The 16,624-nt window shown below is 40.5% G+C and overlaps 1 protein-coding gene across 1 annotated transcript; it reads right to left on the bottom strand.

Annotated features, from left to right (window-relative positions):
* Window positions 1-2,362: 2,362 nt before the first annotated feature.
* On the bottom strand, window positions 2,363-5,384 carry LOC110024227 (protein QUIRKY). The gene is given in 2 exon segments (XM_020724066.1): window positions 2,363-2,616; window positions 2,618-5,384. Coding segments are annotated over 2 exon segments (2,865 nt in total). The 5' UTR covers window positions 5,305-5,384; the 3' UTR covers window positions 2,363-2,438.
* Between the last annotated feature and the right edge of the window lie 11,240 nt (window positions 5,385-16,624).

Raw genomic sequence — 16,624 nt, 5'->3', positions numbered from 1 at the left:
CAATTAGCATGATTTGGTGCCGATTTTAGGAACCAACTCAGCAGAAGCATAACATTTTAAGTATTTAGTGTTAGATAATCTAAAAATTCATTTATAATCACATGTTGAGGATAATTTTCACCTCACGGATGCATTTCTAAATCGTGGAAATTGTTGATTAGGAAATTGCCTTGTTGCAAACAAGGGTTTGTGATCGATAAATTAGTTTATGTAATAGCCGTTCAATCTCGGATCTCGATCACAAATGTTTTTGATGAAGAGTTAGTTGATACAAGCTCATCATAAAAAGCTCAACGTATTACAGTAACTTCTGAATGATTTGTGGCCAATTAGATTGCAAAATCATTAGCTGTTAGGACCATGCGTGCTACCCATCCAAGTCGGCCCCCTAAAACAAAGTTATTGTCTTCAAGCCTCAGACCACTTGGAGATCAATACATAAACAAACAAAGCAATAATTGTAGAACCACATAATATACATTTTTCAAATATGATAATGAAATGACTGGAACATACAACCGCATATATGTCCATTAATTAAAAAAAAAAATTTCAGAACAATAATAAATCAATATTAACACCGCACTATTATGAGTGAACATAGAAATATTAAAGCACCAATTTATATATTAAATTTGTTCTTTGTAATACATTCCTCCATTATGCTCATCATCATCCTGTTGGTCTCTTGTTATATTGCCTAAAGTATCTTATTTTTGCTCTCTCAGCATAGACCGTATGCAGGGTTGGATCCATGTAGGGTTCAAGGGAGAGCAATTTATTCTTTTGCCCCCTCTTGAAATTTTAATTTTGTCTCTCCTGAAATATTATTTTGCCCTTCGTTGCTCCAGCCTCTCCCACGTCGGGTCTTGGGAGCAATTTGCACTCCCCCTGGTTACGCCCCTGATAGTCTACATGATCTCCTAACTTCATTCACATCCAATTGACAATAATACCATATACTAAACTTGATGAGCTTGTGAGACCCAATATAAATTGCTCCTGACATGCAATTCTAGACTGTAAAATTTCAACGAGTTCATTGTAATCTACATCAAGTCCCATTCTAAATTTAATATATTTACAACATTTGAATAGAACCAAATTTTACTTTTCATATTTTAGTGAACTCCTAATACATTTTGTCATAGAAATTATCAATCGAGTTGTTGTGCTCACTTGCTGTCATACAAATTCTATCATTAATTGTACGCCGGCAATTGTCATAATCTTAAATGTTAAATTTAAATCTAACGTGCATTATGTTTGACAAAGTTACTTGTGATTTAGCTCAGTTAGAGTTTATTCATGATCCTTTAATTAATCAATAAAAAAAACTTTTATATTTTTGTATATAATTAATTGTTTAATGAATTGGATTGAATAGTTTGGTGCTTCGTGATTTTAATATTTATAACCATGAACATTATCATTTATAGCTCGTGATAAGTTCTTCTTATCGGAAACTTTGATTAAGGATTGATACATAAAATAATTTTATGATTGGATAATATAATCACTTAAAACTCAACAAAATTGTTGTTTTAGAATTGATAATAAATTCATTATATACTTTGAAATTTAATCATTAATGTATTTTAATTTTGATAATGTACTAATTCGAATAAATTATGATCATAATAATTGTGAGCTAACAATAAAAAAACTAATTAAACATACTTATGTCTAGTATTTAAATAAAATCATAAATGCTAACAATTTTCTTAAATTTAAATCTTTTTAAATAACTAATGTATTTAATTAGTATTTCTCCTCCCCTTGTAATTTTACGCAACCCAACAAATACCAAAAAGCCAAAGCCATAAACACCATGAATGATTGCATTGAGCAGGGATGTGAGAAGTTGTAATGATTCTATGTAGTGGGGGTGGCAATAAAGATAGCTTCATCCCAAACTTTCTTTATGTAGGTACTTTTTTGTGAGCCATCACAAATCAAACTCAATTTCTCCTAAACTAATATTGACCGACTTAATTTACAATTAGAAAACTCATTTAAAAAATTAAGCCTATAAACTCATTTATTTATACCAAAATTAAATTTGATTTATTTTTTTGTTTATTCTTCTCTTGAATCATATATTATCTAATTATAGATATAGAATTAAATGCATATTTGATTATAAATTCTTGAATCTCACTGTATTAGAAATAAATTAATGAAAATGAATTTTTTTAAAAAAAACTTTAGAGCGCGCGACCCTCCTACAAGAATAGCACCTAACGGTCATCAGCTGTGATCCGTACCCAAGCATTAAATAAACCATCATTAAAATATAGTTCAAACTCTATAATGCTTACTTCTCCAAATGAACATTATTAAGCTCCTTAATTATTATTACCTAAAATACATTAAACACTATCCGAAAAACAAAACATTAAAAAATAAATTAAATCAAAATAGTTTCCCTCCTCCCCTCAAAGAATCCGATCCGCCATCGACGGCAGACGCCGGAAAAAATTAACTCCCGCCGCCGGCATGTCTCCCCGAAACCTCGGATGCCGCAAATAATAAAACACCCAACTCAACACCACTACCTTAAACGGCACAACGTAGAACATCACCGCCGCCGCCACACACCCCGCAACAAACATCCCCGTCCCTCCACGTCAGCAACCCCTCCAACCTCTCCCCTTGCCCCGCCAAGTCACCGAGCAACCCCTGCACTCTCCCCGCCACCCGCCGCAGCCCATCGTACCTTTCCCGTATCACCTCCGCCGTCCTCCCACTCGGTATCTCATCAAACTCCTCGTCCAGCTCATCAATCCCCACCCGTTCCACGCACGACAGCCACGTGTCCATTCCTCCCGAACCGACGGCTCGTTTCCTGTACCTCCATGCCACCGCCGCGCTGACCAACAGCAGCGCCGCAGAGATTATCATTCCCGGCCAGGTCACCGCCGCCAGAACCAGTGCATAAACCAGAACCGTGGTCGTCGGGTGGGTCCAGGTGCGAAGTTCCTGGAGCCACTGCGCCGCCGCCGCAGCGTGCGAGAGGCCGCCGGCGTTAGCCTTGCTCCGGCGAATGCTCCACTTGTAAGCCTCTGCGTCAAGCATGTGGTGCACCACCTCCGGCCCCAGCGGTGGCTCCGATCGCGCCAACCGCCCCGCCACCGCCTTCGCTGCAATTTGCCGGAGCACGTCCTGCTCCGCCGTACTAAGAGGACGCACGTAGTGCATACGTGGCAGCATCGGAGTTGTGTAGGTTTGGATCAAACTGAACCAGGAGTTGCAGGTGAAGCGAATGGCGAGCTCAAGCTCGCCCATTTTCTTCGCGCCATGTTGAGTCAGCAATGTCAGCGGGTAAGAGGTGATGTAAACGCGGTTGGTATCGAGAGTGGAGAGGCGAACGCGGAGTTTTCCGATAAGGGAATCTCTCGCCGGCTTACTTGCAACGGCGGCGGAAGCACGAGAGTTGTCGAAGACGGCGATGGTGAGGGTAGTGCAGGGGTCGAAGACATCCCATGTGTACTGTTCGTTCCAGCGAGGATTGAATTGATGGAGAATGGTGCGAGTTCGCGCCCACTTTGGGCCGTACTTCAGGACGACGTATGCATCGGTTGAACCGGAGGCGCCGTCTTTGGCCAGCTTTACAGGGACGAGGTTGGAGGCTCCCCGAACGCCGACTTCGAGAAGGCCGATCGGGGGCTTCGAGAGCTTCTTGGATGTGGCTCGTACATCGCTGGAGGCATGAGCGGCTTCGTCGAGGACATGGTAGCCGCCTTCAAGGCAGACGCGAACGTGGAGGCGGCCGGCGTAGGGGCGGGATTTGTCGCCGGAGAGGTTGAGCCAGAGGGACGGTGGTTCTACGCGTTCGTCGATGCGACGGTGGATGGTGGAAAGGTGTAGTTTTGCATTGCCGACGGGTTGAGTGGCGATAGCGTCATGGACGGAGATGGTGAGGAATGGATCGAAGGGTTCGGTGGCGATAAAGATGAGGTCTTGGTGCCAGCCAGGGCTGGCAGTTGAGGAGGAGGAGCAGAGGGGGACTGTAGCTGTTTTGAAAACCTGACTACCGAGCTGGGCAACGACGAATAGTTCAGTGTTGCGGGGTTTTGAGTCGGGGATGATGGGAAGACGGAGATCTTGGGTTTGGATGACGGTGAGACGAAGGTACCATAGTTTGGGAGATAGATAAGCTTTTGAGCGGGTATGGATGAGGAAACCGCCGGAATCGGACTGCCATGCTTCGGGGAACGCTTCGTCGGCCTGTGTGCCGATCCAGATGGCAAGCATCACGTCTGTGTTTGCTGAACACTCCTGCGAGGAGCTTTCTAGAGTGTACCATTGCGGTGCGAGGGGACTGTCCGGCGGCGAGCGCTTCGGAATTTCTGAGAGGTCGAAGGAAACGGCGCCCAGACTCGCGCCTTCAGTGATAGCATCGCCGTCTTTCCTCTCTTCGTGTACGGAGATTTCTATAAATGCGGAATTGAGGCTCTCTTTATGAAAGGCGAAAACTTGATCCCATTCCGACGAGTTTAACCTCACTGTTACTGTTCTTGTCTTGACTGAATGACTACCGATCACGATTTTAGCAAAAACAAATCGATCGACCTTAGCGTCTTTGCCGTCTTCCTTGTTGGCGTGGTTTGCCTTTAAAATGCGGACGAACAGGTAGGGGATACGGTCAACTAGGTCGTAAGAAACGGCGGCGCGCTCTCTGCCAGCAAGCTTGATTTCGAGGTCATTGAAACGTGAATGATGCGAATGCGTCGTCGGAGATGGCAGTACTGTCACCTGCACCTCCTGCTTCACCTTGTCCTCCTCAGGCGGTTTCTGTTCTGTTTTAAGCTTCTCTTCTTCTTTAGATTCTTCTACATCCTTCTCATCGGGCGGTTTCTCCGCCGTCTCCTCCTTCTCCACTGGCTGTGGAGGATCGTCGTCAACGTAGTAGATCTTTAAACCAATCTCACCCTTAACCTGCGAAAAAACGCTCCTTTTTTCTAACGGGTAGTAGGTCAGCGTGTCATCTCCCTGTTTCACGAAGCTGGAACCAGAGATCTTAACCTTTCCGAGGAAAGTATTCCTGCGGGCATTCTTCTTGTCGTGGTAGACGTGGAGTTCCAGGTTCTGAGAAGCCAAAGATTCGGGGTCTTGAACGACGAATTCAAGCTTCTCCTCCCACATCGGGTGAAGATCTCTGTGCTTCGTTTTTGTTCGCCGGCGTTGTCCGTCGAAGTCCACCATCACGTATGCGCTCGCCGTTCCCTGCCCATCCTTGGGCATTAGGTTCCGCGCATTCAATACTTCCACAACTAGCTTTGTCCCGCCGCCCTCCGCCATTTTTTCCTGCAACCGAGCTCCAATTCTCCGGCGATCTATAAAAAAAATTGAATTTGCTTTAGCTTTCTAGGGTTGTGTGAGTCGACCGTTAGCACTGGAAGCAAGAAAGGAGCGTGGGCTTTAACAACAACAGAGTAGGACCTGGGAGGAATGGCCACGTCATATCTACACGTCGGATCCACGTGGGACGCTGTCAGTTCTATGGCCAAGGGTCCTGGCCTTGTTGTTGATAAAAAGACCCTATACTTTATGTAATTTATATAGATGCATTTGACTATATGGCATATTACATATGGGTAAATCTGTCATTTCGGGAATCATAATAACAGAATAAATTGAACCAACGGACAAGATCTGCATTTTTTGGGCGAAAGGTGTGGATTTACTGCTGGCATTTATTCTGCTGTGTACCTTTTTTCCTCTTTTTTATTTTATTAAAGCAGAAGAAAATGAAACCATCTGGGAAAAAGTAGACGTTGGATTTGTTTTGTTGTCTTGTGATTGTGAGCGTGTTGGCGTGTGAAAAATAAATCCGGTTAGTAAATGGCTTCATGTGATAAATTGCTTGATGTGGTAATTTCTGAATTATAGTACTGAATGTGAAATAAGGAACCTAATGTTATTAGAAGGAATTTAATATGAGTCCATTGAGCTTAAATCTAACACTTGTAACATAATTGGAAGCTTTAAAACATTAAATGAGAGCCAAACAATCTATTAATTTGATATGTTTATCATCGAATTAAGCGGCTCGATGTGAAGAATATAGTGAGTGTCAGATCATTCAATTGCCATTAGTGCACTTAAATGCTGAAAGAATGACATGATTAAGGAAATCAACATGAACTATTTGATGGAGTTTTATGAGATTTTGGATAAATTTATTAAAATGTCACTCTCAAAAATTATAAATAACTACTACTGATTGTTTTTGTGGCTCAACTATTATGTTCTGGCTTTTGTAGCCTAGCAACTATTTTGCGGCTATTATAACCCAATTATTATTACTATTATATTATGATATGATATTTTTAACTAAGTCTAGACTATGTTACCTTATCTTCATCTTTTAGGAAAGTTTGTCTGTCTTTCTTAACTTCAAATATATGATGGATTATTCTAGCTAGGCTAGATACAATCATTTTATGCAGCTTTAAATATATTGTGAATCATTAAGACAGGGCCAAACCCAATCCATTTTTTGTTCTTTCATAGGTTTATTATCATAAAATTTATGTCTCATCTTTTAATTATTTTTTTATGCATGTATGTTGAATATTCGTGTAATGTTAAGATAATAATCTCATTCTCTACCGCCATATTTTTTTAGCATGCAATAATTATAATTAATTATTTCAACTAATTAATTATCTATTATAAGTATAAATGATTCATAAATATTCTCTTACAGGGTGTCATTACTCATATGATAACTAAAGCATTACTCACCCCTTTTCCACGTGTCTTCATCCCATCCTCCAATGTGAGTGACATCCCCATGGGAGAGATTTGAATTAAGAGTCATTTATGTAGTATTATGTTGTAGCGGGCTCTTCTATTTTTGACAATTTAAAGATGCATGCTTCTTATAATCACAAATTGAGACATACACCATGAAAAATGCCACTTTAAATATCATATGTTGTATTGATTTATAATTTTTAATGCTAGTTTTTACAAAGAACAAATCTATGTAAGAGAAATATAACCGTGGGACGAAGCCATAGGTCGGCTTACAGAACGCTGAGAGAATGCAATATGGAGTTTACACCATGCCTTCAGTGCAAGGTGTGCCATTGTTTTTGTTTTCTTTTCTTTTATATGAAACCTTCTCAATCCGACGCAAAAGCGTGGCGTCGGACAGCAGGGAGCGAAAATTAAATCGACTACTATAAAAGATTTTGAGGGGCGTATCTGTTTGAACTTTTTTATGATCGGTAACTGATTTCTGCTTTGAGTACAATACAATGGAAACTATATTGATGATTTTTCATAGATGATTTTGGTGATTCGGAGTCTTTAGTGCAATAAAAATTAGAAATATTGTACCATTTTTTTTATTCATTCTGTTTGAATCTTGATTGTGTTATCGAAATTGTCCTCTTTCTAACAGTTGGTGATATCTGCGAAATCAGAATGTTGATTAGCTTTGACAGCCTATTTTCATTGGTAATTTGGCTCGACTTTGTTATAACCCGTTCATTTCTTGAAGTATGGTCTCAATTTCATGAAATAATCGAGGAGAAGAAATATTTGAGAATCCTTTTTTTTCTAGCTCATTTGTTTTATATTAAAATGAGATACATTTCAAATGTATCCAATTCGAATTGTGCAATAAGTTTGATAATAGTAGGGGTTAATAATGGGAATGGCGATGCAATACAAAAAGGATTGAAGAGCTTTACTGAATAGGCGAAGCAGAGCGTATATCTCTACATTTCTGTTAAATCAATGGAGATGATCCATTTAGATGGATAGACTCGTGTATCCTTTACAGAATTGACAATATATCATTGCAAATTAGAACAAACTTGACATGGATCTCTTGTTTTTCTTGCGAGATAGCCTCACCTTTGAGCTTCATTGAAATTAGCAAGGTAATTGAGTGAAATTGAAATGGAATTGTACTGTTCTAAACATTCCTTTGTTTTTTTTTTTATCTCTGTTCGGCTTATTTTTTTCAATTCCATCACTTCCAATCTTTATTTTTTTTTATTTTTATAGTTTTTTTGTCTTGCTTTGCTTTGCTTGGAGATGTTGCTCAATTTAGTTGCTATTATAACTGTTTTTTACCAAACCATTCAAAAGTATGGTGGGCTTTGAAGAGCTCATTTGAATTTGACGAGTATAAATTTGGATAATTTTTCAAGAGGTGTATTAAGTAGAGATAAAACACCATCTTTATATTTCAACTTAATTTGGGAACTTAATATTCCTAATTTGTAAGTCTTTGTAATTAATTACTCTTTTTTATTATGGGAGAGAACTTTTGATTTAGGCTAATCTTTTAGCTTTATAATGGCTTCACGTATGATTTAGCTTTTCATGATGATTTAAGGAAGAGAAGGTGTTGCTCCTAGACTTAGTGGAGATAATGGAGGAATTGATTATATAATCTTAGGTTTGCAATGGACTCTACTATATTTAGCAAGAGATCGTAGTCCACTAACTTGACTAGAGGATCTTTGTCAATAATTATGGATTGTTTTGTCTAAGAGGTTCTCGGAGATTCGATGAAAGCTTAGCCAACCTTGATTAGCAGAGAATTTTATGCTTTATTAAGTGCCCCGGATGACTTGTCACTCATAGACTTACTCGTTGGTATGCAATTCTCTATTTTATAAAGTTTGTGTGCTAATTTTAATTACAGAATTTTGCACGATTAAGAAACCACAACAATCTCGGAAGAAAATTTAAAAAAAAAAATATTATTATCATCTCCAAATGTCACATTAGATGAATTAAATGACCTTAAAGATCAACAATAACTGGTACAAAGACTACAATAGATTGACTCATCTTCAATTGGTGGTGGATGCCTCTTCAAAATTTTGGCGCTTCTGTTGATCTTCAGGAGAACGATATTTTCCAGATATCGCCACCACACAAGCATTAATGTTTTCTTCTCAAAGCGCGGCAGGAAAAATACAATATTTCTTCATCACCTCTAGAATGTGCAAGTGCGACATGGAATTCTCCTATGTAATGTGCGACATCAGCATGAAAGAAGTTCCCGTTTATCGCCTGAAACGCAGGATGGGGATATTTTTCTTCTCCACCATAATGTGAAAGAATATATCGTTGCTTATCTTCTACATATGACGATGATGACTTTACTCTACACTGTAAGGCGAAAAATGATTCCGTTGCGCCCCTGCTATGCAGAAAAAAGACGACTTTCGTCTTCATCGCGAAATGAAATAAATAGTTTCTTTTCTATTATGCAAGACAAGGACTACTTTCCTCTTGATCACAACACAAAAAAAGTTCCTCAGGACGGAGATGAATTTCCTCTTAGGTGCAACATGAAAAAAGATCTTCTTGCTCGTCGGCTACGCAGGACGACCACATTCCTCTTTGCCGCAACACGAAAGAAGATCTCCTTGCTCGTTTCTTACGCAGGACAGAGATTACTTTTCTCTTTGCTGCAATACGAACGAAGATACCGTTGTTCTTCTGCTACGCAAGATGGGGATGACTTTTCTCTTCATCGCAACATGAAAAAAGATCTCGTTGCTCGCCTGCTATGCATAACGGTGACGACTTTCCTCTTGGCCCCAACGTGAAAGAAAATCTTGTTACTTGCCTATTACGTAGGACGATGACGATTTCTTTTTCTGAAAAATCTCGCTAGCAAAAGACTACACTCTCCACTCTCTCTCTTTTTTTCGTCTTCTAATTCTCCTCACTTGTGATTATTCCCCTCATCAATGACCTCTATTTATAGGCTTAAGATGAGTCATAACTTTAAAAACAGTTTGATTATAAAAAAAATTTAAAAAAAATCTGTGTTTCATTTTAGTTTTTATCTTATGCCCTTTCGACTTCCTTATTTCAAATAAAAAAATAAGAAAAAAATAAAAATTCCCTTAAATAAAAGAGGGACAGCTGTTTAAAAAAAACTGTAATTTGCATTAAATCTATTATCCTTCGTCTTCCAAATTTTGGCCTTTTGCTTCCGCCTTAAAAAGAAATTCATATAAAAAAAAGTTTAATGCAATCCATTTAAAAATAATAAATAAAAACCGTTTCAGGTATTTAAAAAAACTCTCTCATATTCTCTTCTTTAATTATTATAAGTTAAATATACTTAAATTACTTTTCAAATCATTATATATATATATATATATATATATATATATATATCTCTTAACTTGTATATGAAGGGATTCGAACCTCACGAATACGCAAACAAGAGAACGAGTTCCACTAACCTAATCATATTTGACACTAAATGTATTTATATATAATACATTAAATGACTTTATAAATAATGTGATAATAAATATAAAGTGCTTTGAATTTTAATATTTTCGGATGACGAAATTGATATTGTCTAAAATAAGGGGCAACTGATACGCATCAATAATTTTCTATCGTCTTCATGAATCTCAAAGCGTGAGACAAATATCGAGACAATATTTTGAGTAAAAAAATTCTTACTCTGATAAAGAATTATCCAGAAGTCTGATATCAACAAATTTATAATCAAATTGATCGATTTGACATAACGGACCCAATGGTTCCAACAGTGATTCAAGATGAAACAAATCGAGCTCATATCAAGTCATCAAACCATGTTTGGAGGTCTTCCAGACACACTTGGAAGGCCAAATGGATGTTGAATCCGACGAGTTCATCATCAAATCGAGCGTCTTAGCAAGAAGAATCCAACGAGCTCTAGATCACTCAATTCTGATATCATTATGACACTCAAATACCCATTAAACATTGTCTGATCAAATGAAGCTCTTCGGATTATCTGATTAAAGTGATTTACATTCCTGTATTAATTGCACCCATAACACTATAAATAGAGTACCACCCCTATCATAGGGTGGAGGAGAGCTTAAGGCTCAAGAAAGATCTCGAAGCTTTAAAAAAGAGCTAAAGTCTGACACCAATCTTGTCGTTGTTGATCGTCGCCGACCGTTATTGACTGTTGCCAACTGTCGTTGATCACCGCTTACAGTCTTGGATCACCGCCGACCTCCGTCGACTACTATCGACCTCCTTCTACCTCCGCGGATGGTCGTTGATTTTCGCCGACCGTCATCGACCTCCTATGATCTTCGTCGACCACCGCTAACTGTCGTCGTTCACTTCCGACCACCATTGACCATTGTTGGCCAATGTTGACAGCCATCAATCACCACCGATCCCGCCGACCACTACATTCCAACTTCCACCGATCATCATCGGTCGCCGCCTACTTCTTACCATAATTTCATTCATGCACCAAAGTTGTAACTCTGAAGAGTGAGTATTCTACCCTTTTTCACATGTGGAATGAGTGACTATACATGTAATATCCATTATGTAGTGAATTTATTCAGCTAAGCTAGGTCCCGTGTTTTTTTTACATTTCTTGGTTTTTCACGTATGTTGATATCCATTTGTGGACGTCACCAGTGTAGAGTGTCCATCTGCATGACTCATGATAGTTTACGGCACGTTCGTAACATCCGATAGTTCAGACACCTACCCGAGACCTTTTTAGCACGTGTTGAGGGACACATAGTTGTTAAGTGCTGGAGCCCGATCCACACCTCCCAATCCCGCTCCCGCACTCCCGATCGCGAAACAGTCGCGACCTGCCTCCTTTGGTGTCGATTCGCAAACCGTAGGCGCCAGTGTTTGCCGCGATGCTTAGTTTTGCTTCGTCCCGCTCAACTGTTCTCACTTTCTTCTAACAATAAAAGGTTCACGTGGCTCTCCTTTAAAGTTAAGTCATGGTTGGTTTTCTTCTTTGGGCTTCCTCGGGATAGTAGGAAGAGAAATGCAAGAGGTAGTTCCTTGCGGCAGAAGGAAGAAGAAAAAAGAAGATGATTGTTATCCCTTGACTTCTTCTTGGTGACTTGTGACATAAGAGAAATTGGTTTCATTTCTCTTGTAAATTTATCTTCTTCGGTGTATCTAGGTGTAGAGTTTATTTGGTGTATCTCGGTGTAGAGAGAGAAAAACAGAGAGAGAAGAATAGAGAACAACTAAGTGAGAGATTCATCTTGAAAGTCGAGGTGATCGACTGGTGTAAATTCTTCAAGTATTAAAATCCTCTGCAACTCCATGGATGTAGACAATTTGCCTAACCATGTAAATGTGTGTTCTTTTCTAGTGTGATTTTTCTCGTTATATTTTTCGCCTCGTTGATCGTTCTCCTGTTTGATTTATATATATACCCAATCAACTGATATATCTATATCTCGCAACAGTAGTTGGGGTCGTTTCGTTAGACTTTGGCTTTCACTTAGGTGCGGTCGACATTCTGCTCGTCGAACGACTTAGATTCGGCCAATAAACAGTATTTTGTCGCGTCACACACAAAATTGACTTAAATTGACCCGATCGTCAGGGAAGTCATCTAGATGACCCCGAAAGATGAAACTAACCGCACAGGCGTGTTCGAAACGTCGGTTTCACCTTGGAAGGATGCCCATTTTGCCACGGCTTCACGAGCGGACTAAAATGCGCAATTATCGTTTTAGGCCCGATTGTTGAAGAAGTGGTCTGAACGACCCCGAATGACGAAACAGATCACATTGTGCGCGGGAGTGTTAAATAAAAATTATTGTTATTATTATTTTAATAATAATAATAATATTATTACCCTTATAAATCTATCACATGTTCTCCACGCCTCCAGGCGAACTCTTTTCAGAAAAACCCTAGCTGTTCTCTCGCGCCGCTGTCCTCTCCGGCTCTCCTCGCCGGCGTAGGTCGACTTCCGAATTCCCTCTCTACCATTCGCGTGAAGATTGAGCTCCCTTCTCTGACCTAAATGAGATCCGCGAACCCCTAGCCGTAGCGCCGTCCCTCGCTGGCGCCACCTCCCTTCAGCCGGCGACGTCACGGGCAAGCTTATCGGACTTCCTTTGAACCCCCTATTTTGGCCGAAACAAGATCCGCCGAACCTTAGCTCGTTTCTTCAAGACCCCTCCTTTGGCCCAAGCTCTCCGGGCCGCCAGTTCTGCTGCCTTCGCAGTGAGCAGCTCATACCGGCGAGTCCACCAGCAGCCCCACTTTCCTTGCCAAGATCCGTGCCTAGCCTTCGGGGCCACCTCTCACTGGCGACGTTGTACCTCCTGCCGACAGCTTTAGTCCGAGGTTGCCGACGACCTCACTGTCTCTCCCTCGCCGTAGCTTCAATGTTCATCGCAGCGGCGGTGGCTTCCTGACATTTAGGAGCCCATCCGACCCTTTGCTAAGGTATACGTTTTGGTCGCATTGTCATGTGCTATTATCATTTATTTCGTGTACCTTGCATGCCTCTTGACCTGATTGGCTCTTTTCGTTGTTCCGTGCATGTTTTGCAAGATACATCGGCGCACGGACTGGACACCGGCTCGATGCGTGGGCTCTCCTTCAACATACAGAAAACTTTGCAGTGAGTTCGATCGCTTAGCTGAACCTAGGTTCTAGTGGTGTCTAGGCGTGTGAGTTCGATCACTCACATGGGGTATGTGCGCCGGCGTGAGCCGACGCGACAACGTACTTATGTGATTGATCGTTGATTTACCTAGAACTAGCATTTAGGTTAGAACTTCCTGTGCGTTGACTAAGTCCTATACAAAACCGAGTGATTCACTATTTTGAGCCTTAGGCCTTAACTCTGTCGGGTCGGAATCCAAATTTCCCACAGTTTTGACGTTCCTAATCTCCGTTGGAGGGATTAGTCGAGTTTGATCTTAAAGGGCGGGAAAAACTTTGCAGTTAGTCCGTCCTATAAGATTGTCGATATTCGTAAAGCAGAAAAAATTTTGTAGCTAGTTTGCCCTACGAACGATGAAGAGTTCCCCTACGAGAAATCAGAGGAGAAACCATATATATTGTCACGCCAAAGCTGGAGACGGCGATGCCGCAAATCCAAGCGCATCAGACCTAGGTTTCCCAGGCGAAGTCGTTAGTACGAACGCGACTCACTATCATATGTGGTCATGCACCTCATTATTTGCATGTGTGTCTTGTATGTTACATATTGTATGTCATATATTGCACTTGCACTCTGCACCTTGCTCCTTACATTTGCACGTTATACTTGCATTTGCATCTTGTATCTCGCACTTGCACTGACACCGACACCATTTGTGCCTCGATCAGTCGTCCCAGAATAATCGACACTACTTGTGCCTCGGTTGGTCATCCCGAACCGGATCACATCACTTGTGTTTCAATCGGCTACCCCGACCCGATTGACAGACCACTTTGGTTTGACCGGATGCACCACCCTGATTGACCGACCACTTGCTCCTTTGCATGTTGTGTATGTGCATGTAGATGTTTGTCTGCATAATCGATGCCATCTACTCTAGTTGCTTTTTATTTGGGTCGCTTCCTTACCGACTTACCCTCTTTTCAGGCGCTGTTGTCACAGGATGCGCACATTCGTGTCACTGCCTTATCGGTATACCCTCAATTTGGGCTCCTGCCGTCACATCATGCTCATTCCTTCAGGTCACTGCCTTACCGACATACCATTTTTTTGGGTCGCTATCGTCACGACATGCCCACTTTCGGGTTACTGTCTTACCGACACTCTTTTTGGGCTCCTACTGCCACGACATGCCCATTCCTACGAGTCACCACATTCACAACATACTCTTTATCACTACTTATGTCTTGATTTGATTGCATTTGCATTTCCATGTTTACATAGATAACGAGCTAGGTTCGTTACGAGAGTAACACTTTGTCGGTTGCGATGCCTTAACGGGCATTGCTTGTAGGGTCAATCCCGGTGAGCAAAGCGAGTTAAGTCATCGGGATTGACAATAATATGACCGTGCTAAATATCTAATAAATCTTAATTGTGTCACCACTTTTTGTGACTCTATAAATCCTTCATATCTTTAGGATTGGGTCGGTATGGTGACCCCGTAAAAGTTATATTTTTCATAGACATACCCCGCAGTTAGTTATTAGGTTGACGCACTTTTCGTTAGATGATGTGCTAGACCAAGATTTAGAGTGCCAGATAATTTTTTTTATGTCTTGCTATTGTTCTTTGTTGAATTAGTTGCGCTAGCCATGTATCTTTCTTTTACATCGTGTTTGTGGTGTGACTGCATGCTGCATATGTGTGGTAGTGTTTTAGGGCGTTCTTCTGCAGGAAGTCATGCATATTTATATGCACACACAGAGGTACCGCTATGTGGGGGAGCAAGTAATGACTTCTGACTCTTTTGCTTGCCGGTGTTATTTAGCTTTCCCACTTGTAAGACATGACTCATTATACGTTATTTGTATGTGAGCTTCCCGTTAACATCTGTTTTCATGCAGGGTTAAGTCTGTTCTTTTCATATGTACTTTTAAATTCTAGGAGAGTATTGTAGCAGAAATAAGTACGGGCATGAGTTCCGAGGCGTTAGACTCTGGAACCATGAGCAGATGCTCGTGCCCCGTATCTTAATTCTACATTTTACATTGATGTATAAAAGTAAGACCGAAAATGTATATGCGAAGTCCGACCGTCTTTTTCTTCTCTGGGATATGTTGTCGGCCCAGCAGTAGCAGTCTTTTATTATTTTATTTGGCTTGTTTTTGCTTTTTGCATAATGTTGCATGTCTGCACTTGCCTGAATTGTTTTTCTTGTTTCTTTCTGTGATCTGAGATTTCATGATGCAACATAGGCTATTTAGGGCTTGAATTCTTATTTTTCTACAAAATCCTAAATAAAATATTCAAGATATTTAAAATTTAAGATTAAAATATTCAGGATTTTAAAAAATGTAAATTTACTTTCCTATTTATATTAATAGAGCCCCCACAATACTTAAGAACCGTTCTAAATAACTACATCATATTTGCATGTCCCGATGATAAGTCTTTGTGCTTCTTCAATCTGATTGACCCAACATACTTTTTTATAGGTATGTACCTAGGGTGTTAGAAGACTTCCCGACCCAGACGAGGTGTGCGTCTTTTTATTTAGAGTGTTTTTAGCTTTGTAGCTGAACTTCCACTTTCTTTTAATTCGTGAGGTTCCTGTGGATGACGCAATTCACGGATTGCTGATCGGGAACCTCAAGACGCGTTGAGTCGACTACCTTCACGACCAGGTAGATTTAGGGTCCTAGTGGCTGTGGATGACGGGTTCGTGGTACCCCGACTCAGTTACCTCTATCTTTTAGGATTGCTCTACCTTCATGTTAAGCCCTTTTGAGCCCTATTGCTCCTTTGACTTCGTTGATATCACCTTGATGGCCCGATGCCGATGAACTGCTGCTCATTTGAGATATGATGATTCGTCCTTTGCCCTTATGGCCCGAACGTGCTTTGACGTGTTGAGATATCCCCATTAAGATGATTTATGTCATTTCGTGAGTCCCGTGTGTCGATAAGCCGCTACCCATTTGAAATGTGAGAGACTCAATCTCTGCCCGATGACTTAGTGTAACTTTTGAAGCATTGAGACTGTTCCCACACAAAATAAACTTTCTTTTGATTGTCTATCCCCCATGTCATTGATAATATAAGCGAAACTTCTTTTATCGAGAGTATTCTTGGGTATCCCTCAAGATGTAATTAGCTAGTACGAATATGTTCCTCTGGGAGTGTTAGTGACCCCAGAACAGGTACATACACATAACTCTCTGGTTATGG

This window comes from Phalaenopsis equestris, unplaced genomic scaffold (genome assembly GCF_001263595.1).
Source record: "Phalaenopsis equestris unplaced genomic scaffold, ASM126359v1 Scaffold000251, whole genome shotgun sequence".
Lineage (NCBI taxonomy): Eukaryota > Viridiplantae > Streptophyta > Magnoliopsida > Asparagales > Orchidaceae > Phalaenopsis > Phalaenopsis equestris.
The sequence above is the reverse complement of the archived record's forward strand: the minus strand, read 5'-3'. Positions and strand labels throughout refer to the sequence as shown.